This window comes from Lepisosteus oculatus, chromosome 10 (assembly GCF_040954835.1).
Source record: "Lepisosteus oculatus isolate fLepOcu1 chromosome 10, fLepOcu1.hap2, whole genome shotgun sequence".
NCBI lineage: Eukaryota > Metazoa > Chordata > Actinopteri > Semionotiformes > Lepisosteidae > Lepisosteus > Lepisosteus oculatus.
The window spans coordinates 42,673,865-42,696,124 of NC_090705.1; the positions used below are offsets into that span (position 1 = coordinate 42,673,865).

A 22,260-nucleotide genomic window follows, 5' to 3' on the forward strand; every position below is an offset into this window, starting at 1 on the left:
TTTTAATTGGCTTTAAACCATTAGAAAGACTTTTCAGCGGCCTCCACGGCGACAGGCGTCGCTGTTGCGCTCCGCTGACAGACGAACCTGATGACGTAAATCTCTTGCGTCTGAGTGCGGGGGCGCTTGTGGGTAATTTTCATGGCGGACATCTGAGAGCGATTTGTGATTTGAAATTCCCTGACCGTAAAATCGCATCTCATTCCTCTTGAAGAAATTTTCTAAATGTATTTTGTGATTTAAAGGAAAGTGACATTTACAGTTTGCAAATTGGAACGCGTTTTGACTTGAAGACTTATAAGCGCTCTGAAGCTTTGAGACGGTTACATTCTCAGAACGTAATAAGAATCCGTAATAGACAGCTGTCTGCACACTGGGTAAATAAACCGAGGAAATGGCAGATAACACAACAGGTATATATATTACGACTTTGTATTAAAAGCAGCTTTTTGCTCTATCGATAATAAAATATTTAAATAACTTATGTTTAAAAGAACAGCTATTCTCTAGATGGGTAGATGTATAGTGACTTATGTGGAGTCAGTAATGAAGTGAAGCATATTTCTGTTAGTTTATGTTATGTATATCAATGTCTGTGGTCTTTTATTCAGGATATTCAGGATATACTCTGTGTGTACAGTTAACCCGCTTTTTATACTGGTTAACTTTTTATACCCGGGAAGCATCTCCGTTGGCACAGCTATGCTTTCAATTTCCTCAGATTTTAAAATGTCGCGTACAGCTGTGGAGATGACGGTGACGTTTGTGTCTTTCTCTCGTATCTGACTGCTCTGCGGTGGTCCCGCGCCGTCTAAAGTTTTTTTTTAAGAGTTTAGATTAATCCTATAATTATGTGAATTAAGTTTGCACTTATGCGAAGAGCTATTTAAGGGATATCTTAAACGACAACGAACAGATGTGCTGGTTCCTAAACTTAATCTTAAGCAAAGGGATAGGTACCGGCTCCTAGGCGACCTGTCTTGGAGAAAGCAGTTAGAAAATGTATGAAGGTCATGAACAGAAGTTTGTTCTTTGTACTGTGTTGCTGCTGTGGTGTTTGGTGAGAGAGAGCCCAGATGAAGTGCTGAAAACATTGAGAACATGATGGCCGTGTAGATTTGCTGGGAGGGGGGTTCCAGAACCATGGATAAAATTAAAGCTTATTTTTATTTAGCGGTGCATAATATTTTAAGTTAATCATAATTAACCCTTTTTGTCTTTTTTTTTGTATAGAGCAAGGCAATGAGGCAAAACACGAGAACAATTCAGCTTCTTCTGGGATCACAGATCGGGAAAAAGAACTCGCCGCCAGTGCTTTTCAAGCATTTTCGGTAATGTGTGGTATTTGACAGAACTGTGTAATTCGTAAAAGAAGGGCTTAGGAAAAACTATTAGAAACAAATCTTACATATTGCAGTGACTTTGATAAACGTTCAGTGCTCTTGCTCTCTTGATATATGTTTTAGATGTAACAGCATAATTTCACAGATTGTTACATGGATTTAGTTTTACATGCTGTATTGTGAAATTTTCCATAATTTGAAAACATAAACTGATGCTGAAGATATTAAGTGCATTGTGACTGAGCTGTAGGCACGGCCACCCCTGAGTGTGTTGTTTAAATGAGTTTGCAGTCATGTTTAATATGTTAACCTCCACTTGCTCCATGTTTAAACTATTTTCTGTGCTATACTGATACTGAGATGGCTTCATTATTGGCTGCCTTTTAGGTGTGAACATGTTCAGAGAGTTGTGTCACCTTTTCTGTAGATAAAATTAAAAGGTTTACAACGTTTTTTTATTTTTATCCGGCGCTGTTATTTGATTTCTGCTTGACGGTCAATTTTTGCTTTTTCTTTTAGTCTGGAAGTTATGATGAATGCGTGAAACACCTTGAGCACCTTCAAGAATGGAACAAGGATGACTACAAAATTGCCATGAACAAGGCCATTGCTGAATTTTACAAAAGTGGCCAAACTACTACTGACACTTTAAAGCAGGCACTTGCCACAATGAAAAATCAGGTAACCTGCTGAAAGGAAACCTCTCTTCAACAGACTTTCCTTTGCACCTAAATTAAATTAAAGCACCTTTGTTTGACCTAGGTTCATGCTGCAGTAGAAGAAATGGACGGTTTGGATGATGTGGAAAACAGCATTCTTTACTACAATCAAGCCATTGTCCTATACCACATGCGTCAGTACTCGGAAGCTATTGCAGTAGGAGAGAAACTTTATCAGTTTTTGGAACCGTTTGGTATGTGTCTCGGTCTTTTTCTAAATATGTGTATTTGTATGATATGAATATAACCTAGATTCAGAGGATGCAAATGGTTTTCATTTCACTTATAGTATTCTTCAGGTCTAATAGGAAAAGAGTACATAGAATGTTTGTTTATTTTTATAAGAGTAAAAAAGAAACTTCTCACTGTTTTAATGCATGCATAGTTTTGGAAAATACATTTTAGGTATAGATTATATATTCAAAATTAAGATTAATTTGAATGGGCTCATGTGATGAGTTAATTTAACCTCAGGATTGTCAAACCTAAAAGAAAAATATGGAAAGGAACCAATATACCTGCTAGCCTGTTAAGTTTCCAGTAGAAGTCAAGCTCAAGTTTATTTTCATATCTACCCGTGTACAATGAAATGCTTACTTGTGTGTTTTCCTCGCATGACAAATGGAATAACAGATGACATCACAATTCTTGGAGACGGGAACAGGAACAATAATTTTAACCAGCTTTTAGATAGGAGCTGTATGCAAAATTCAGCAATGGCAGTATTTTACTACTACTACTGGTGGCAGTCTCCCACTGACAAATATTAATCATCCTATGTCAATTGTATCAATAACTGTCAGTGCGTCTGCTTCAAAGTATATCTGGAATTGTCTTTTGCCGAATATTGACTGTAAACTGTTTGCAGTTGTAAGTGATAAATATTCTGTTGATTCTAGGTATATGCATAATTCTAATATAACCTATTAAACACATGTATAATATGGATAGAAATGGAGTGCATGTAGTTAAACTGTTGTCTTTGTAGACAGTACATGTTTAAGTTGATAAATATGTGTGCTGCTACAGGACTGCAACATTGTGATAGGTATCTTGACAATAAAATGGGTAATGCAGTAGTTTGGCTTGGCTTGATGGTGTTTTTTGTCCTAGAAGAGAAGTTTGCTCAGGCAGTGTGCTTCCTGCTCGTGGACCTATACCTGCTGACATTCCAGCCCGAGAAAGCCTTGCACCTTCTTGCAGTACTGGAGAAACTTGCTGTTCAAGGAAACAACAAAAATGGCAAAACTGAGGTAGGCCTCTTAAAATTGGAATTTTAGAAACAGTAGAAAAGCTTTGGTGTTTTTATATAGTTACAAAATTCCTCGCTCTGGACCTGAATTTCCAAACCAGGGTCTCAGTAGTCTACCCTGTGCTATAGTAGGTGCCATCCTTCAGAAAGATGAGACTTTAATCGTGGCTGTGACTACTTGATCATTCATGATCCCCTGGCAGTGTTGGAATGAGTAGACTGCAGAGTCCTGGCTAACTTCAAACCTGCATAAAGTTACTCTTTAACTGGTGAAGCACTGTCTCATGTCTCCACCCTGTGCTGTTGAGTCAGACTGCTGACATGTTATCGGTGTTGGGAATCACCCGTGCAGCACCTGACTGGTGAGCATAGAAGTCTGTGAGGGGACCTGATTAATGTATTAAAACCCTCAAAGACATAAACGTTCAACTCAGTGGACTTTTTCCGAGCAAACATGATGCACAGAACATAAGCAGAAACTATGCAGACACACATTTGGAGCCGAGAACAAGCAGCAACTTTTTACATAGATCTGTTGGGAGTGCCGAACAAACCTCTCATGCATGCTGTCGAACCTGATATTGTTTAAAAACAGTGTCTGGTTGAAGTTCCTGGGACAAACCCTATGGCCCCGTCTGCTTTATAAGTCTTCTTATGTTCTTATCTCATGATGTAATTGTGTGTCCCGTCTGACACACAACCCTGGATTCTGTCAGACAGTGGTTCCCAAGCTATACCACACCTGCTATCAGTAGCACACAGATAACCTGCCAGTGGTGGTATGTTTGAAGTAATTCATTTTAGTCACAGAATGTGCATAGATCTGCTTGGTGTGCTTCCATTATAAACGCACGTTTGCTCCTACATATTTTTCATGATCATCTTCCCCCAAAGAATTTTTGCCCCATGTAGCAGTTGATTCAATTAATAGTAATTAAAAAGGCGGGAGCAGTTCAGTGTACAATAACACCACCATTTTATAAATCCCCTAGTTTGGGAACTGCTGTTGTAGATTTCTGAAAAGCATGTTTTCATGAGACAGAATCATTGCATTTATTAGAGTTTCAGTACATTAGCTTTTGAACATGTTTGGTGTGCAAAGTAAGGAGACCATTTGGCTAGTTCCCAGTGTGTGAACAAGAGAATATAGCCAACTTCACATGTAGTGACTGCGATTGTTTACATGAATTTCAGTTTCATTCAATCCTTCTTTTTATAGAAACAGCTACCTCTTTTAAGAAAACTACCTGTAATGTGTGCATAATGCCAGTGTTACTTCCTCATTTATTTCCTTTTTAATTTATTTAATTTCATTTTATTCTATTTCCTTTTTAAAATCAATTTTGGTTACAGTTCACGAAGGATTTGAATTTCTTTGGAAGCTATCGCCAGTCAACAATTTGCACATTAAAATTTGTGGTTAGTATCTGTTTAAACTGGAAGTCTTGTGCTACTGACATATCACAGCCTGGTTCTGCATCAGAAGCTGATAAGTCAGCTTGTGTTGGGAACAGCAGCATCGGTATGTTGGTGCAAGTCAGAGACACTTCAACACTACATTGTATTTATCCATGTCCACAAAGAATGTTGTGTTTCACTCGAGGTTTATGCAGGTTGTGGGGGTTGGTACTTTACAAGTATGGCCTACGTTATTAACCGTAATCAGCAGTGATATACAAATCTGGTTTCTTTCTGACAATCTAACAGGCTGCCAACAATGCAAACAAAGAAGGAGCAAACCAGAAGGCAGAATATATCGCAATGATTGAGGCAGCCAAGTCAAAAATTCACCAGGTAGGTGATATAAACATTTTTAAACACAGGGATTCAAAGGAATGTGATACACATAAGTGTGGTAAAGCTCTCTTTAATGTAGTTCTATGTGTGTGAACTACCTGAAAGTCACAGTGAAGCATCTGCTGCCTCCACTTCTTAACAGGGAAAGTGCTCAGACTATCACAGTGGCTAGGAATGGAGTCTTCTGTTATCTTAATGCTGTAAGTGTCAGCTGTGAGATGCAGCTTGATTTGACAGCTGACCAGAGTAAATGGCAAAGCAGTTTGCTTAGTGTTGTGAGACGACCGCTGACTTTATTTAGATGAGGAGTTGCTTAATCTGTTATGTTTTATTTTTCAGTATAAAGTAAGAGCTTATATTCAAATGAAGTCTTTGAAGGCCTGTAAAAGGGAGATCAAGTCAGTTATGAACACAGCTGGAAATGTAAGTGTATGCAGTGTTTTCGTAATTGTTTTAACCCGAAACCCGAGTGTTTCATTTTGCTGTACTGGGGGGTGTATGAAGTGCACCTGTATTTTACTTCCTATTTCACTGCAGTAGCTAAGATTCCTTGATGGCGATAAGGTTAATTTACACAGTCTACATTTGTAAGGTGGTACGTAGTTCTCTGTTGATTTTTTTTAACTATAGAATAATACCCAGTTTTGCAGGTGAAGGTTTATTTCATGTTGAAAGATAAAAGGAAAGAAACACTTCTTTTTGACTGTGGGGCCTTCTTTTTTAATCTACTGTGGTATGTTTGCCAGCTTCAGGCTGAGTGCTTTTTGCATTGATATCAACTGTTAAAACCTGTCTTTGATAACATTTTTTTCCCCTCCACCAGTCTGCCCCCTCCCTCTTTCTGAAGAGCAATTTTGAATATTTGAGGGGTAACTACAGGAAAGCAGTAAAGCTCTTAAATAGCTCCAACATTGCAGAACACCCTGGGGTCATGAAAACTGGTAACTGTTTCTTTCATTGACATATACTTTAATGCAGGTGAAATGTATAGATATAGATGTTAGTATTATATTGTATTTATTGTCATCAAGATGTTAATTTGTCACACTTTGTTGACCATTGCTAAAACGTCTCATTTCATATATTTTTCTATCCGCATGAAATCTGTTTGAATATTGAATTGAAAATGTTGTAAAGATATTAAGACACGTGAATGCTGCCTTTTCAGGGGAATGTGTTCGGTGCATGTTTTGGAACAATCTCGGCTGCATACATTTTGCGATGGGAAAGCACAATTTGGGCATTTTCTACTTCAAGAAGGCCCTGCAGGAAAATGACCACACGTGTGCGCAGTTATCTGCCAGCAGCAATGGGCAGGGTATGTTTTTCCCAGATATTTTTCCAGCTGTATTGTTGAAAACCCGTGGCTTCTTTACAGAATAAATAATGGGCTTTCCTCTCACTGGTCTTCTTTTGTTTGCTTTCAGGTAAGAAGTTCTCCGGCATACCCATGTGCACTCTCCTGGCCAACAAACAGTATGAGCTGCTGTATAACTGCGGGATCCAGCTTCTGCACATCGGCAGGCCCTTGGCGGCCTTCGAGTGCCTGATTGAGGCCGTTCAGGTGTATCATTCGAACTCCCGGCTGTGGCTCCGACTGGCCGAGTGCTGTATCGCAGCCAACAAGGGGGTGAGGACAGCGTGGGCGCGGTACCGGTGCTTTGCTAACGTGCTGTGTGTTTTTACAAATCCAATAAAAGAAATGCAAAGCTTATCTAGTTTCTCGAAATGAATCCCCTGTAACATTGGTCCTTTCCTAGTTTTCCTGTGCTTCACACTTTCTGTCCTGTTTTCCTTTTCAGAATTCAGAACAGGAGACCAAGGGCCTTCCCAGCAAAAAGGGCATTGTACAGTCGATTGTGGGGCAAGGGTATCATCGCAAGATTGTCCTGGCGTCACAGTCTACACAGAACACCGTTTACAAGTAAAAAAAAGTTTTCAAAAGACCTACTGTATGTTAAGAAAATGGGATCATTATTTAAGTTAGCTTAAGGAACAGTTTAACTACAGTAAGCTGTCATTCTTTTGCTAGTGGGTGTAATATATTATTTCATATTTTCTTCTTTACTGACAGTCAAGGTGCTTTAATTTCCTGCCGTTATATAGCTCATGAAAAGCTGCCTGAGTTGCTGTGACCCCCACAGTTTTAGTAACTATGATCAGAAAAAGTGGAAATTAAGTAAGAGTCCTTTTCCCAGTTACGTTTTATTTCTCTGTTAGGACTTCATCATCATTTTTACTCCTCCTTGTGTAAAGAACATGCACAGAAAATGTTTTGCAGGTCTAACTTAATCTTGATCGTTAGTATACGCTGACCAAGGTCACAATTTAAGTACAGTAGGTTAATACCAAAGAGCACTGGGCTGCATTTAGTCTTTTTGCCACTAGAGGGCGATTTAGCTCAATTTGGACTGGTTTCATTAACACTGATAAATGCTAATCCAGGGCTCGATTATCTGAGTTACAGATTATATAGTCAAAAACTCATGCTGAGCAGACAGTAGTTTCACGAAATCAGATGTTTAGTTTTTGTATGATTCATATGTGAACCTGACATAATTTTGAAAATAAGCGACCTCTTATTCAGGACTCGGATCTCAAAAATAGAAGCAAGCTTGTATCTTGGTTTCTGTTTTCCTTTTTGGGAAGTGATGGTCAGTCTGCTGCGATTCCCGTGGCCAGCATGGAGTTCGCAGCGATCTGCCTGAGGAACGCGTTGCTGCTGCTGCCTGAGCACCAACAGGAAGCCAAGTCTGATAACAGCTCCAAGAGTTCCAGCCAGTCGGGCAGTGTGGAGAGCAGCAGTGAGAGCAGCGAAGCCTGCAGGTTCGAGTGTTTTAAACCCTTTCCTCTGCTGGCCAGCCCTCTCGCGAGCTCTCAGGATCTCTCAGCGGTGTTGTTGGTGCACTGGACGTTGGGTTTAGCAGCTCATAGAGCTACAGCCTCCTTGTTTGGGCAGAGCTGGGCAAGAGGATCAGCAGCCACGATGTGTTCGGGTTTTTAGATTCAGCTGGCAGCCGCAGAACCGCTCTGTTGTAGTCTAAGCACGCCAGCTTAAGGAACTGCACAGAAAACACTTCACCTGACAGTCCGAATACCTCGTGTACAGTCATGTCAGGTACCAAATGTCACCGTGTGTTGTTTAAACAGGTATTTATCACATCCTGTAAGCAGCTATTTTTGTAAACCCTAATTTTCTTTCCTGCCCTCTTTTACAGCAGTAAAGGCCAGGAGGGAGATAAGTTCATTCCAGCTGCTCCATCCTCCCCACTCAGAAAGCAAGAGCTTGAAAACCTGAGGTGAGATGAGAACAGAAATAACTCTGTGAAGTGTAGTGACCTTTCCGCCATTGCAAGTCAGGCTGCTCGTTACGATGTCACGGCAAAACCACTGAGTCATAAGCTGATTTTAGGCCCCTTTATAATTAATATAATATTAATACCACAAAACAATTCTCATCAGAATACTGATCATGCACCAGAGAGGTGTAAAAACCTCACCCTCACCAGAATAAACAAAAATGTGTTTTTTTGTTGATTTAATTTTTGTTTATAAGCGTCACACCTTCCCCAGTTTCTAGTGGTTTTATAGTGATACCATCACTTTCCTGGCTTGTGTTCAAATAGCTGTTGTCTGTAGATCGTCACATGCTGTTGAAGACAGAGTAGCGCACCTCTAGTCATTGTCTTAATTGTTGACATGATAGGCTTTCTCACTAGGTTCTAGATTTGCGAATAAAACAAATTAATGTCTGAAAATCGTAAGGTTATGTGAAACACTGCAAATGAGAGCAAGCCATTTGACATATCTAACTTATTTGGTGGCTTGTAGATTTGATGCTGGGACCAACCGGGCAACCATGTGTTGAAAGAAGCCAGGCTATCAGTTTTGGTCATGTGGCTGGTCAACTTATTCCCATTAACTGTATGTAGACGTGTTTGCTGTTTCTCTTGTGTCTTACAGGTTGTCTTTAAGTGTTGATGCTGAAGAAGTTAATTAAGTAGACCGCTCATGTCTTTTTGATTCAAAACTAAAAAAAGGTTCATTTATTTTTGCCTGTTCATGTAGGACATTCCATTTAAGTCAGGAATGTATCTTGGTGCTCTTCTCGTGAATGGTCCCAGATTAGTTTTGTAACTAATTTTTGTAAACAGACTTTTGGAGCTCATCCCTCCTGCTTGAAAGGTGAAGAGCTGAAAATGGTTGAAGAGGATTTTGTTGCTGTTATATTGTAGCCATATGGTGATGGTGGCAAGTTTTGGCATTCATACTGTGTTGAAGAAATAATCTATTTGGGTGTATTTGTTTGGATATCTCACTAGCATATTGAGTGATGTAATGCCTTTGCTGCATTTTTATAGGCATTGTGCAATGAAAAGAGTATCTGGGAAACATTAGTAGAGATTTTCTCAGTAAACAGTCAAGTTTGGGCAATACTTACACAAGGCAAACGTATCGCACAGACTGCCCATTCTCTTTTTACCATGGCGTGCTTCCATGAAAGGAGTCTTTCCACACATCCTCGTGTAATTAAAGATTTTTTTAAACTTATTAAAAGAACAATTTGAATACTGTATGTGCAAGTGATGAATGTGTTAAGCTGCGCGGACAGAGGAATTGAATCCTGTTTCATGGGCCCATTCAAATGCACGTGGCTTTAAAGACTTCCTCCGGGCCTAATGCATCAGGGAAGGAGGGTCAGCCTACCTGCTGGCACCCATTTAGTGATATGAGATCTTTAACAGTCCTCTCAAAGGAAGTGGTTTTAACACGGAATCTAAAGGCCACGCTTCAATCAGCATTGTCTCCACACAAATCCACCCACCCTGCTGAGACAATGATTGATTTAATGGGCTCATTATACCCCCAGGAAAGTTTTTTCACCTGGCAGAGTTGGTCGGAGAACAGCCATTAATTGCAAATACTGGAAGATGTCCCACTTATCATTAGAAAAGGAGTTTGTCCTTTGTCTTTACAGTTCTTTATCTGTTGAATACCACTTGAAGCCGTTACTTACAGAATACAAAAATAAGCCTTGCAGTGTGCAAATGTAAATCTAGTTGACTGGAGCTTTGTTTAGAATAAATAAGAATGGTAATAAATAAGTGGAATATACAGTAACTGGTGTTTTGGGTTGTACAGGATAATCCAAGTCTTCTGTGGTGCAATCAGTGGAAGTTTTAATATTCCAATAACATTGCTAAAATAAATGTAATAATAAAGAGTGTAATAATGCACTCAAATCCACTTAGTATGTGTGGGTGTCAAAGAAAATCTTGGCTTTTACTTTGCTGTAAAACACACATGTAAAGTTAACATTTGTTTCTTTTTAGCTTTTTAAAATGCATTATTTTTTAGAACTTGTTTTCTGAGATTTTGTTTCTCTTTTAAAAGCCCAGTTCTCTTATTTCGCAGCCTTTAAACAGCCCCCAAGACATGCTTTATAGTGTAGTATAGTGTTTTATTGGGTATTTGTTACGGCCAGCTGTGGTTACCCAGTCACAGTGTTCTTTATCTTACACCTAGCCTTATGAAGTAATATAACTCACTTCAACCTGTAGCACAACAGCCTTTTTTTTCCTTTCTCCTGTTTTGTTTCTCTGTAAGCCTGATTGGAAAAAGGTTTCCCCCGCTGACAGTCTTAATTTCATCAGCCTCCTGTTGTAGTCGGGAGAGGTCTGGAATAAAGGACTGACATTTGGCCTGGCACCCTGCTCTGTGACAAGTTTATGAGGAGGCTGGTCCTTTGCTTCGGGTTTCTTTCCTGGAATTCCAGGGCCTGTTGTGTTACTGGCAATGGGGGTTGTAGCTGCTGAGGCACCTTGTTTTCTACCTTTTAAAAAAAGGCTATTGTAGACCTTTGAGTTGTAAAACAAGAGCCTGTATAGGTGGGGGTTTCTGGTAATAGGGATTTCTGTGTTCTCTTTGGTGTAACGTCTATAGCCCTCTGAAAACGCTTTTCTAAGGTTTTCATTTTTTTAACTGAAGTGTTTTTAGTATATTATATAACACTTTTAAAAAATAACAGCTGTTCATTTGCAGTCAATTATATATTTGTTTTTGTTGCACAAGATAAGGCGCACATTTATTTTCAGCATGCAGTGTAGAGCAAGTAAAAATGTTGAATTTCTGACGTGTTGAATTGTAATGTGCTGGCAGTCTTTATGAATGGACTGATTGTGTTATTTCAGAATTAAGGATATTCTGATTCATGTCTTTGATGGGGAAGAAAACAGACATTACATTTTTTTATATATAAAAAGAAAGGGCTCACTGGTACTAGGAAGGAGTCTTCTGCCTTCCATCAATGATGCATTCAATTTTGTATCGGATTTTTAGCTTGATCTCCCTGTATCACATATATAGAAAAGCTCACTTGTCTCACAACAGACAAGCAAAGTAAATTTCTTCTGGATTAATTTGGTTATTTTCCTGTAAAAACTAGGCTGTATTCATTCATTTTGTAATATCACGAAGGCCGGTTTAAATGTGTAAATAGTTTTAATTAATTTAAAAAATAATTTAATTGTAAATTTTTTGGTTTGTGATATCCAGAGCGATGGTTCCCATCTGTTGTGTCAAATGCTCAATCTTAAAACTTATCACTGTGAACCCCTCGTAACCCAGTGAGTTGTAAAAACTCGTACTCGCTCCCTTTTTAAACAAACCAGGATTAAAGGACTAAAAATAACCCAGTTCTTCAGGACCTGAGATCTTGGTGCGGGAGTGACCTGCTCGGTCAGCACTGCTGCTGTGGCGCTTCGGGCAGAAGCTTGTGAGACTTGCGAGGTGCCCGCTGGCCGGACTGGTGACTGGTAGCCGAACTGGTGACCGCCGGCCAGACTACTGTCAGCTGGCTGGACTGGTGAGGCTGCCACTGACCTGTGTTGTTGTTGGCAGGTGCTGCATCCTGGCCTGCAGTGCCTACGTCGCTCTGGCTCTGGGCGACAACCTGATGGCGCTGAATCACGCAGAGAAACTGCTGCAGCAGACGAAGCTGTCGGGATCCTTGAAGTACGTTTGTGCCGTTGGTTTGTGCCTTATACGTATCCCTTTCTGTCTGTCCTTCTAATGGAGAGGGTGTTGTGAGTCTTCCTGCCCCTGCCCCCATATCCCTGCTGTGATTGATGGGATACCAGCACACGCGGACGTCTTCTTAATGACTCAGGGATGATTTATTTGGTTTTACAAATTTACCCCTCCAGTGTCACCCCCGTGACCTATTATGTTATTAAGATGGGAGGCTGTTTCCCCATTTCATGTAGGGAAGGAAAATGGTCCTTGATGTGTGCACTTTTGAAGTGGTGTCATTTTTTATAATTGCCTATACAGATGTGATAAACATCTCATGTCACTCCCAATACTTGAACTCTTTTGATCTTTTGAAGGGTTTGGTTATTTCTACCTTGAGCTTGCAGTGTTTCCTAAAACAGCTGTTCAGCTGTTTTACGCTGAAATTCTGTATTATTATGAATGCAAATTAGATTATTTATTGGCTACATTTTTCTTAGCTTTCTTATTTCAGGTACTTGTTTCATTTGTGGGTTCTTTACTTAGCTCTCTTTTGAATTGACGTTCAACAGAAATTGCAAAAAAGCACAGAATGAGGATTTTTTTAATTGCTTTTTAATAACTTAATTCGGGGTTGACAAGCACTTCTAAATTTCATTTGATTTTGTGTAGACAATTGAGGAAAAACTAAATAAAGATGCATTTAAGTGCCTTCATTTGGCTCTTCCAGACTATTATTGTATAGCTATGATGTACATAATATTATACACATATTGAAAACAGGACTTCAATATATGATTAAAATAATGAATTGTTAAAATCATTAGTAGCTGTAACAATGGAACAGTAGTGAAATCTTAACTGTGAACAAATCCTTCGGCTGTTTGCAGGATGCATGCATTAGTGTGATACTAGACCCAGGCTTTGTCTAAAGAACTTAAAATGGTCTCTTTAGTTGTTAGTGGGAATTTGCTGCCACATGTCTGTGTTTGCATAGGTTTCTGGGACACCTATATGCAGCAGAAGCACTCATCTCCTTGGACAGGATCTCCGATGCCATCACTCACTTGAACCCCGAGAACGTCACCGACGTATCCCTGGGGATCTCTCCAAACGAGCAGGATCAAGGTTAATGAGTCGGCACTTGATTAAAACCGCTCGTGCTTCAAGCTGCTTCCCTGACACAACCCTTAACTTACAACACGTGCAGATTGTGAGCTTTGTTTGCCTCTGTGTTTTTTCTCATTTTTTTAAAGAGATATCCGATTGCTGTTAAAGGTTTTATTTTTCTTTCTTATCAAATTCTGCCCCATCACCCTTTGTCCATCAGATTTACAGACCTCCTCGTTTCATTGATCTACGTCCCTTATAAGTTTTTTAAACTTTGTGTGTTCAACACATCTGTTGTACTACGAGGAACTGTTTTTATCCATATTTAGTAAAGTTTTAATGTCAATATAAATAAAAGTTGTTTTTAGGTTGTGATTACTTCAAACCACTATGAGAAACCATGTTAAATATAATCACTCTGTTATATCCAATATAAACTCTCATATAATAATGCATTTTAAAGTGCACCTTTATACTGAGTTAGATATTATTAACATTAAAAATAAATTCTAACACATTTAAAAATGCTTCTTGAAAGACCTAGATCAATTTCATAAGTGTTACTTTCTTCCTGTAATAACAGAGCACCTAGATTTTTTTTAACCTGATCTTCCCTGTGTTTTTCTGAAGTTTTAATCAGTGAATTACACCTCATAATTAAAAAATACTTCTGCAAAATCTTCAGTGGTGGTGCTGGAGATAAACCCTGTCGCTGAGGCTTTAAAATGTCCTGTTTTTATGATATTAATTTCTTTAAATTTTAACTGTTGATTAGAGCATGTGATAAATGGGTTGAAAGGAAACTTATTAGCGAAACATTTATGAACTGATATTAAGAAAATATCAAGGTGGAGAACTTCTAGACACAGTAACGTGGAGCTGTTAAAGCAGATGTGATTTTGTAGTGTTAATTAACAGCTGCTGTTTTCTCGGTAGGGTCTGACAAAGGGGAAAATGAGCCAGTGGAGTCCTGTAAGTAATTCTCCGTTCATTATTAGTTGCATTTGTACTGTATTCTTGTGCTTTAGTGAATTCCAACACTTACACAACATGATAACAGAATAAGCATATACACTGATTTGCAAAAGCATTCATCCCCTGCAGAGTTTCCAAGTTTTTGCTAAGATTGAGATTATTTCTCTTTCAAATAAGGCTTTATATTTAGAATCTTCTCCAAACAGATGAGGCCAAAAAGTGCTGATGATATAATAATATAATAATAATAATAATTGCTTACACTTATATAGCGCTTTTCTGGACACTCCACTCAAAGCGCTTTACAGGTAATGGGGATCCCCTCCACCACCACCAATGTGCAGCCCCACCTGGATGATGCGACGGCAGCCATAGTGCGCCAGAACGCTCACCACACATCAGCTATCAGTGGGGAGGAGAGCAGAGTAATGAAGCCAATTCATAGAGGGGGATTATTAGGAGGCCATGATTGGTAAGGGCCAATGGGAAATTTGGCCAGGACGCCGGGGTTACCCCTACTCTTTTCGAGAAACGCCCTGGAATTTTTTAATGACCGCAGAGAGTCAGGACCTCGGTTTTACGTCTCATGCGAAGGGCGGCGCCTGTTTACAGTGTAGTGCTTAACCAAGTGCTGACTTGAGAGACTGAATACTTCAGCAGTTTATGCATTTCACATGATTATTTTTGCAGGTTTTTCCACATGTTTCAGTGTTCGTTTTGATCATTATAGTCTCAAAATTAATTTGAAAGTAATGATATATTGTAATTTATCAGACTGCAATATTCCTGTCAGGGAATGATTACTTTGGCAAGACACTGTTAACTGTTAAGGTGTTATAGGAGAATTTGTTACGTGCTTCATATTCCTTTAGAGAGCTACAGTTTCGACACAGACCGCCGAGCAGCTCTGTAAGAGTGTGTGAATCCCTGCTCACGGAAAGAAGCCGTTCTCATGGCCGGTTTGTGTCTTGCAGCAGGAAAGCAGACCCCGCTCTGCTACCCCAGCTCCGTGTCCTCCGCCAGAGCCATGGTGCTCTTCAATCTGGGCAGCGCCTATTGCTTGAGGAGCGAGTACGAGAAAGCCCGCAAGTGCCTCCACCAGGTACGGCCTCCCCTCCTCGTGCTTCCAGTGTCGCTCTTGCACCTGCAGTGCTGTTCGCGTTGGGATCGCGTCCTAACGAGCTTCGCGAAATGAGTAAAGTCCACTGAAAGATTACGGAGAAATGCATTGCAGGGCACCATGGTTTTGCAGTGACAATACATCAGCACATTAATAAAAGCCCATTTAAAAAGAGCGGTTTTAGCTCAGATATAAGAATAGTGAGGGGCGCTGGGTTTCTGATGCCATGAGGCAGTAAATTCCACAGGTCTGTTGAGCAGCGCATTGGTGCATCTCGGAGCTGTGGGTTCGATTCCCTCTTAAGGCACAAGTTTTATATCTCTAAGGATCCCACCATCCTGGTTTCTCTCTGTTCTCCCCATTTCCCTCTGGTCAGCGTTATAGGAGCATAAAGGAATGAACATCCAGATTCAGAGACTTTCTTGCCACAGGCTGTCAGATTACTGAACTCTACCCCTACCACTGGCTCACATTGATGTGTTTTTTAAAGTTTTGTTATTTAACTTGTTGCTGCTGTTGCTTTTCTGTTTGTTCTTTCCTTAATATCTTTGTATTGAAGCATACATGCAAGTAAGCAGTTCATTGCACTAGTGCGTATGGCAATAAACTGAACTGAACTGGTGTAGACCCTAAAAGTATTGTCACTCAGTGATTTATGGAGGACCTAAGAACACAAGTAGGTGCTGAAGGGACCAACGACTCTTCTATGCAAAGGTACAAAAATAAAATTCTACCCAGGAATGCACTGGAAGCCAGGGAAGAGAACACAGATGGGGGATGTGATGTTTCTTTCTAGTATGATTGAGAAGTCTGCAGGTGCAGCTTTCTGAACTCATTACATCTTTCTATGGGTTTTCTGTGAGTGTGCAGCTACATGCACAAGTCCACCAGTTAAGTCTACAGACAATAGGTTCGTTTGTGAAAAGGCATGCTGAGGTAGGAATGAAGGCAGGCCGCTGTGCACAGGTGGAAGGAAGGAGACTTCACCACCTGGCTGATCTGAGATTCCAGCGAGAGCCTGGAGTCTAATATAACCCCACTCTTCCATGCAGGTGGCATGGCTGAAATTGTTTTTAATTGCAAAAAGCTAATATGCTGCCGTTGCTTTTTATCAACTGGACGCGGCCTTCAAAAGGCATCTGCTCTGTATGAGGATTCAAAGGACGTCTAAAATTGTCGGCAAGAAATTGAAAGGAGGCATTTGGTCCTGAAGAATATAAGCTAAAGGCTAGAAGAGCTTGGACAAAGAATAGATTCCTTTAGGACAGCGGCCTTGACGGTGACAGAGGGAGAAAGGCTTTTACCTACAGAAGCAAACTAATGGTAATCAGCTCAAACCTAGACAGGGCTGCACTAGAAAGACCTAGGACAGATTACACTCAAGGCCAAAGTGTATGGTGATAAACAATCTCTAAAGCTTTCACTGGGTAAACGAGCCGTAAGCCAGATGAGAAGAGCAATAAGGAAAATTTAATCTGCACAGTCTCCGTAATGTGGTTGTGCCTGGACCAAAGACAATACAAGTGTTAAGCAGCACCGTAACGATGTGTACAGTGGCACAGTTTCAGTAATGTGCTCTAGAGATTTAGCAGTAAATGGTAATTAAACCAACAAGTTCATTTTTATTTTTCTCATTATACTATCTTAAGTCTTTCATGAACGATTTAATGTGTTTAATATTTCTTTCCCTGAAACAGGCGGCCTCACTGGTGCACACGAAGGAGATTCCTCCAGAGGCCATTTTACTCGCTGTGTACTTGGAGCTACAGAATGGTAAATATGGCCTATCATGGGGGAACCCTCACTTAGGCATCACGCAGTATGCCAGTATATCTGCCGACGGCTAATGGCATGGTTAACACAAAGTCTCGGTATAACATGTTTCATTCCTTAAAAAGATCTGTGTGCTATTGTAGTTTCTGTTGATGAATGTGGAGGTAAAAATGGTAGAGAAAATAACATTAAATATTAACTAGTTCAAGTAGGGAGCTATGTACATGCGTAGGCTGCAAAGGAACAAGTAAAGGTTTATTCTTCAGGTGCCCTGAATACCCCACAGCCGAAACATTGTGTCTCTTCTCTTTCCAGCATGGAATAAACCTTTACTTGTTCTGTTAAATATTAACGTTAAGGAATTATTGGAGTTTGATGGCCTGGTATTACCAGGGTACATAAAAGTGGGATTTTCTTCTCAACGGAAGCTTTCCAAATTGAGGTACAGCAGATCCATTAGCACTTAAACCCACTGCCACAATGGTTTTGAGAGCTTCAGACGTCCGGAAAAGTACAAGGTTGTGTCCAGTGCAACAGGCCTGTGTAGGCTCAAGCCTGAGTTGCTCCTTGGTTACAGGTTAAATAGTTCTTTGCATTTTCCTCCATGATCCTCAGCACAAAAAGACCACACAGAGGGAGCGTTTGCTCCTTGAAGGACACTTGATTTGTAGCGAACTCTGGCTGCAGTGCTGGCCCTCCCTTGCAGCGGGTCTCTCTCCCAGAGCCGGGGTGGGGGTGCTGTTGGGGTGAGAGGCAGCTGTGCCTTTGTCCCCGACTCCCAACAGTGGGACGAGTCTGTCCACAATGAAGAAGTGTGACAGCCGCATGTGAATGAGGAGCCTAACAAGCTTTTTTTTTTTGGTGGGGGGGGGGGCTCTTTAGGAAACACACAGCTGGCACTGCAGATAATAAAAAGGAATCAGCTCCTTCCCTCTGTCAAGACCCCGGCTCCCGATGTGCGGAAGAAACCCGGAGTCTTTCCGCAAATCCAGCCCCTTCAGATGCCAGCCTTCACAACCGTGCAGCGCAAATGAGAGCCTCCGGCCCTGCGGACTTGTGCTCCTAAGGAACAAGACTAGTACTTGTGTTTTTTAATTGCCCATTTAAATGGATTATTTATATGCTAATCCCTCCCCGTCGTAAAAAAAATGAAGTGGAATATTTAGATTTCCCACTCTGATGGAATTATTATGAATTGGATTATATGGTGAATAGATGTTTCTTCCCTGTGCAAAGAAAAAGGCATTGGAGTACTTTCACACAGGCCTAGATGGTGTTGAAAATGATTTTTCTTTTTAGATAAACTTCTGAACATTTGACATCTGTTGAAAGAAGCTGTAACAAAAAAATTAAAAACATTTTACGTAGCATGCCTTTTTAATGACAAACTCCTATAATTCTACTGCAAGTCTCATTCAGCACAAGCAGCATCTATATGGCATTGAGGGAACACTTAAAAAGAACAGGACTTCAACCACTGAACGTTAGTGTAACTGTATAATTTGGGGCTGTACTGTGTTAATGCACATTCAGCTCACTTAAGCCAAATCATTTTGGCTATTATAAAGATATAAGCTTGATCTGATGATATATGGGCTCTACGATTTCCATTAGTGGCTGTCTAAAGTGGGGAAAAAAATGAAAAGAACACCATCAAGTCTTAAAGGAGTTCAGTCATTCAAGGATAGATTGGACTCATTGCCACAAGGGGACCCAAATTTGAGTCTTGGTTGAAAGCATATAGCCAGTTATTGGTACCTAGAGCGTCCTCTTTTTTTTTTTCACATTTTCAGTTCACATTTTTTTCAGTGTCATAAAACAAACCAACTTGATTTTGTCCTTAAAAAGCTGAGTAATACAGATGAAAGTCACCAGACAAGGCAGGCTGTGTGTGGCGCATGGAGATTAAAAGATCACTCAGGTCCAATAAACGCCAAGTGGAAGAGGGAGGTATTTCTTGTGCTCAGGATGTGGGCTGTCTGGATTCAGCTGTCCGGCCGTGTGGTTGATGAGTCTTTGGTGGGATTTTTTCCCCCCGAAAAAGGCTCAACAGCCGAAATGTGTATTTTTTCTTCTTTTTCAGCATGGAATAAACCTTCACTAATTAGGGAGATGCAATTAGGGGAGTCCTGCAGGGATGTCTACTAGAGCCACTCTGCTCTTCTTAATTTATGTCCACGTGCTAGATTCCTGACTTGTTAGTGAACTAGTCAAGTTTGCAGATTGTTAAATGAGGAGGGTTAGAAAAATTAAATTTAAAAAGTTTAGGCAGCATTCAAGACTAGACTAGACCAGGTAGATGACAGCTGGTAGACAGGGTGAGAACAATGATGGATGGGCATGAATGTAGTAAAAATTTCTTAAAAAGTCCGTTTGCAGATTTAAAGTTCTGCAGTAGCGCTTGTGTTTAACTGAGATCAGAACATACCCAGAGTAGCTCCGGTGGGTACCAGGGTTGCCTACATACCACACTTACAGTGTCTGTAACAAAAGACATGGCAGAGCATCTCAGATGATTACAAAAAAACGGATTAGCTCAACACAAACTGCTTGAATTTAAAACCGATCACAGTTAATGTTCTAAAATTTAAGAATTTCACAGTTTATTCATGAATGTAATTTTGTAAGCTTTTTTTTGTTATTGGGCATGAACATAATTTAAATAGCTCCCTGACAAAGAAACACTATTACACCACACTCCGTTGAAATGCAATCTGATTCAGTGGAAAGTCGCCAGAGAATCGTCTCAACTCAGCAGGATTGTCGGACTGCCGGGCAGTGGCTTTTGAGAAGGCAAGTTTACTGTTTCCCAACCATCCATTTTCTAGCGGCTTCACACAATACAGGATCGCTGGGGAGCCACAGCCTGTCCTGGCAGGCAATGGGCTATTTTCCAAACCCATACAATTCCAAATTAGATGACACACCTTTTCACTCAGGTTTCCAATTCCACAGCCCCAGGGAGCACTATTGGGTAGAGAAATGTGTGAGTAGGTTGTCAAACTGTTAATGGTGCCTCAATGCATTGATGGATATGATTCTCAGTTGTACTACCATATTGCTTAGTAGCAGGTAAGCACCTTATTGGATTAGTAAAGAGTTTTTGTACACTGCCCTCATTACTAAGCGAATTTGTAAATAAATCTATAAACCCCACCTCCAATCACCTTAAGGACAGATAGAGGAACAGAATAAACAAATACTGTTTATGGAAACGCATGTTTCAATTGACTTGAATAATTACAAAACCAAATGAGCTCTTAAAGACTCCAGGGTATGATTCTATTGTACCAGCTTTGTTGTGTAAGTCTTATTTTACATTCCAGACTTTGACTTTATTATTGTTAACTTTAAGATATGCGTTTGATTTTCGTAACTTCAGTAATCATGTGTTGTTTACTGCTTTTAATCAGGGCTACTAGACATTACAGATTAAAAAAATAACGTCTATATGCCAAAATAGCAGGCAGATGTGTATAATGAGATTAAATATTTAGAACTGAGTCTCTCACACACACACACACAAAAACATTGTCATAACTTTGAAGTTTCAAAATATGCAGAGCACCGCCCTTCATTAAAACTTTTTATTTTTAAGTCATCAGCCAAAAAGCATCATGTCCATATGCAGGCGTAAATAAATACAAGTTTAAATGTTTAACATGCGTGAGCGTTATAAGGTACATGATCCATTTTATAGTTTTAAGACTAAAAATTACCAACAAATTTGAAACTGTGGAAATAAACCTTGAAACTGCAGAAAGCCAGTGATCAGCTATAAGTAGATTTTTTTTTAATAGTAGCATTTTGGCAGAATGAACAAGACTGGAAGGAGATTGTTCATCCTATCTAAGCTTATTTGGTTGGGTTGAAATTGACTTTTTGATTACATCCTGGAGAAGTGTTCTTCACAACTCAAGGAAAGGAAAACACAGGTAGCTGTAAGATTTGTGTTCTTGTCTGGCTGTAGATTTTTTACCAGGATTTCCTGACTCTCATCAAGGAAACCCTGTGCCTGCGATGCCTCTTCTTCTGTGGCCTTGTCCAAGTCTCTTTTCACACCACCAACACCAGCAGCCAGTTTCTCAAACCGCAGGAGTTAGCTCACCTTGATTGTGAAAACTGACATTTAAATAACTCCTGCCAGTCTGTGGAAAATGCTCCATTACCGTAGGTAAACTATGCACTCCCATCAGAAGCTACCGATTTAAAAATGGGAACTTTTAAGTGTTTTTCTTATGAAACGGGATCTACTTACAGTGATCCCCATCCCCTTGCATGAAGAGCCTTGTTTTGCCCCGTGATGAAGGTGCACTGTTTTGGGTTGCTCTGCTTCCCATCTAATGCTGAATTATGCCCGTGCCCATCTTTGACTGAAGTGGGGGGAAAGAATGGTGGTTTAATACGGTTCCGTTACATTCTCTGTGTCAACAGGACCGCTTGACACACAACGTGCCGGAAATTTTGCATGAGAAAAGCCGCGTTCCTGGGAAAGTAGCTGACAGCTCTTGAGATGTCAAGACCACACAGTGAACAAAGAGAAGGCAGTGTGACCACTGATCCCAAGAGCTTACTGGCAGGGCTCCGAAGGAAGTTCAGATGAGCTTTTTTCAACCCCTGAAAGCTGGGGAGCCTTTAGCTACAGTCAAATATCACACTCCTGCTTCAATAAAAAGGTTATAAGTCTGGAACATTTAAATACGATTGGACGGACTGATAACATAAGTAAAGATCTAGTAGCTTGTACCAGTTTCCAGGCAGATAATAAAAGGGCTGTAAGGGTTATTATCATGCTGTTAAACTCGCACGCTTAGAGGATGACACGAGAAAACTCCCATCACTTCACACCTTGTAGTTGCAGTTAAATTGCAAGTAGAGCTTCATGCACACAAACTTAACACTTACATAAAAATTATTGAAAATAATTTAGTACAAGGTACAAGTTCACTCTTGGACGCAGTGATTTTAATGGATATCCTGTTGAGGGAGAATATTATTTCAGCAACTACACGCAACTTGTTTTGCAACAATCTGGAAATTAACATCGGAAAGGGCCCCGCAGGAGCCCAGTCGGCCCACGAACGCTCGAGTCCTAAAGGTTGAGTTTGCTTAAGCCGGGAGGGGAAGAGCAAAAACACAAATGAAGACACGAGGCCGAGA

At 40.2% G+C, this 22,260-nt stretch overlaps 1 protein-coding gene across 3 annotated transcripts; it reads left to right on the forward strand.

The window, feature by feature from the left end:
• Positions 1 to 126: 126 nt before the first annotated feature.
• cnot10 (CCR4-NOT transcription complex, subunit 10) lies at positions 127 to 18,467 on the forward strand. Of its 3 annotated transcripts, none has more exons than XM_015357087.2 (19): positions 127 to 413; positions 1,234 to 1,331; positions 1,863 to 2,024; positions 2,106 to 2,256; positions 3,176 to 3,315; positions 5,022 to 5,108; positions 5,451 to 5,534; positions 5,935 to 6,052; positions 6,280 to 6,429; positions 6,539 to 6,741; positions 6,914 to 7,035; positions 7,761 to 7,937; positions 8,330 to 8,410; positions 12,012 to 12,125; positions 13,120 to 13,250; positions 14,169 to 14,204; positions 15,182 to 15,309; positions 17,025 to 17,100; positions 17,983 to 18,467. In XM_015357087.2, the coding sequence occupies exons 1-19, from the start codon at positions 395 to 397 to the stop codon at positions 18,132 to 18,134; spliced, it is 2,229 nt and encodes a 742-aa protein (XP_015212573.2). In that variant the 5' UTR covers positions 127 to 394; the 3' UTR covers positions 18,135 to 18,467. The 3 variants fall into 3 exon arrangements, with proteins under 3 accessions (XP_015212573.2, XP_015212576.2, XP_015212574.2); XM_015357090.2 differs by having other exon boundaries at positions 8,333 to 8,410; XM_015357088.2 differs by having other exon boundaries at positions 3,179 to 3,315.
• The last annotated feature ends 3,793 nt before the right edge of the window (positions 18,468 to 22,260 follow it).

Excerpts from the sequence above, each read along its gene's own strand:
- cnot10 (XM_015357087.2), top strand. Across the intron at positions 2,025-2,105 it reads TTGCCACAATGAAAAATCAG|GTTCATGCTGCAGTAGAAGA; the intron begins GTAACCTGCTGA and ends TGTTTGACCTAG. Across the intron at positions 13,251-14,168 it reads TCCAAACGAGCAGGATCAAG|GGTCTGACAAAGGGGAAAAT; the intron begins GTTAATGAGTCG and ends TTTTCTCGGTAG.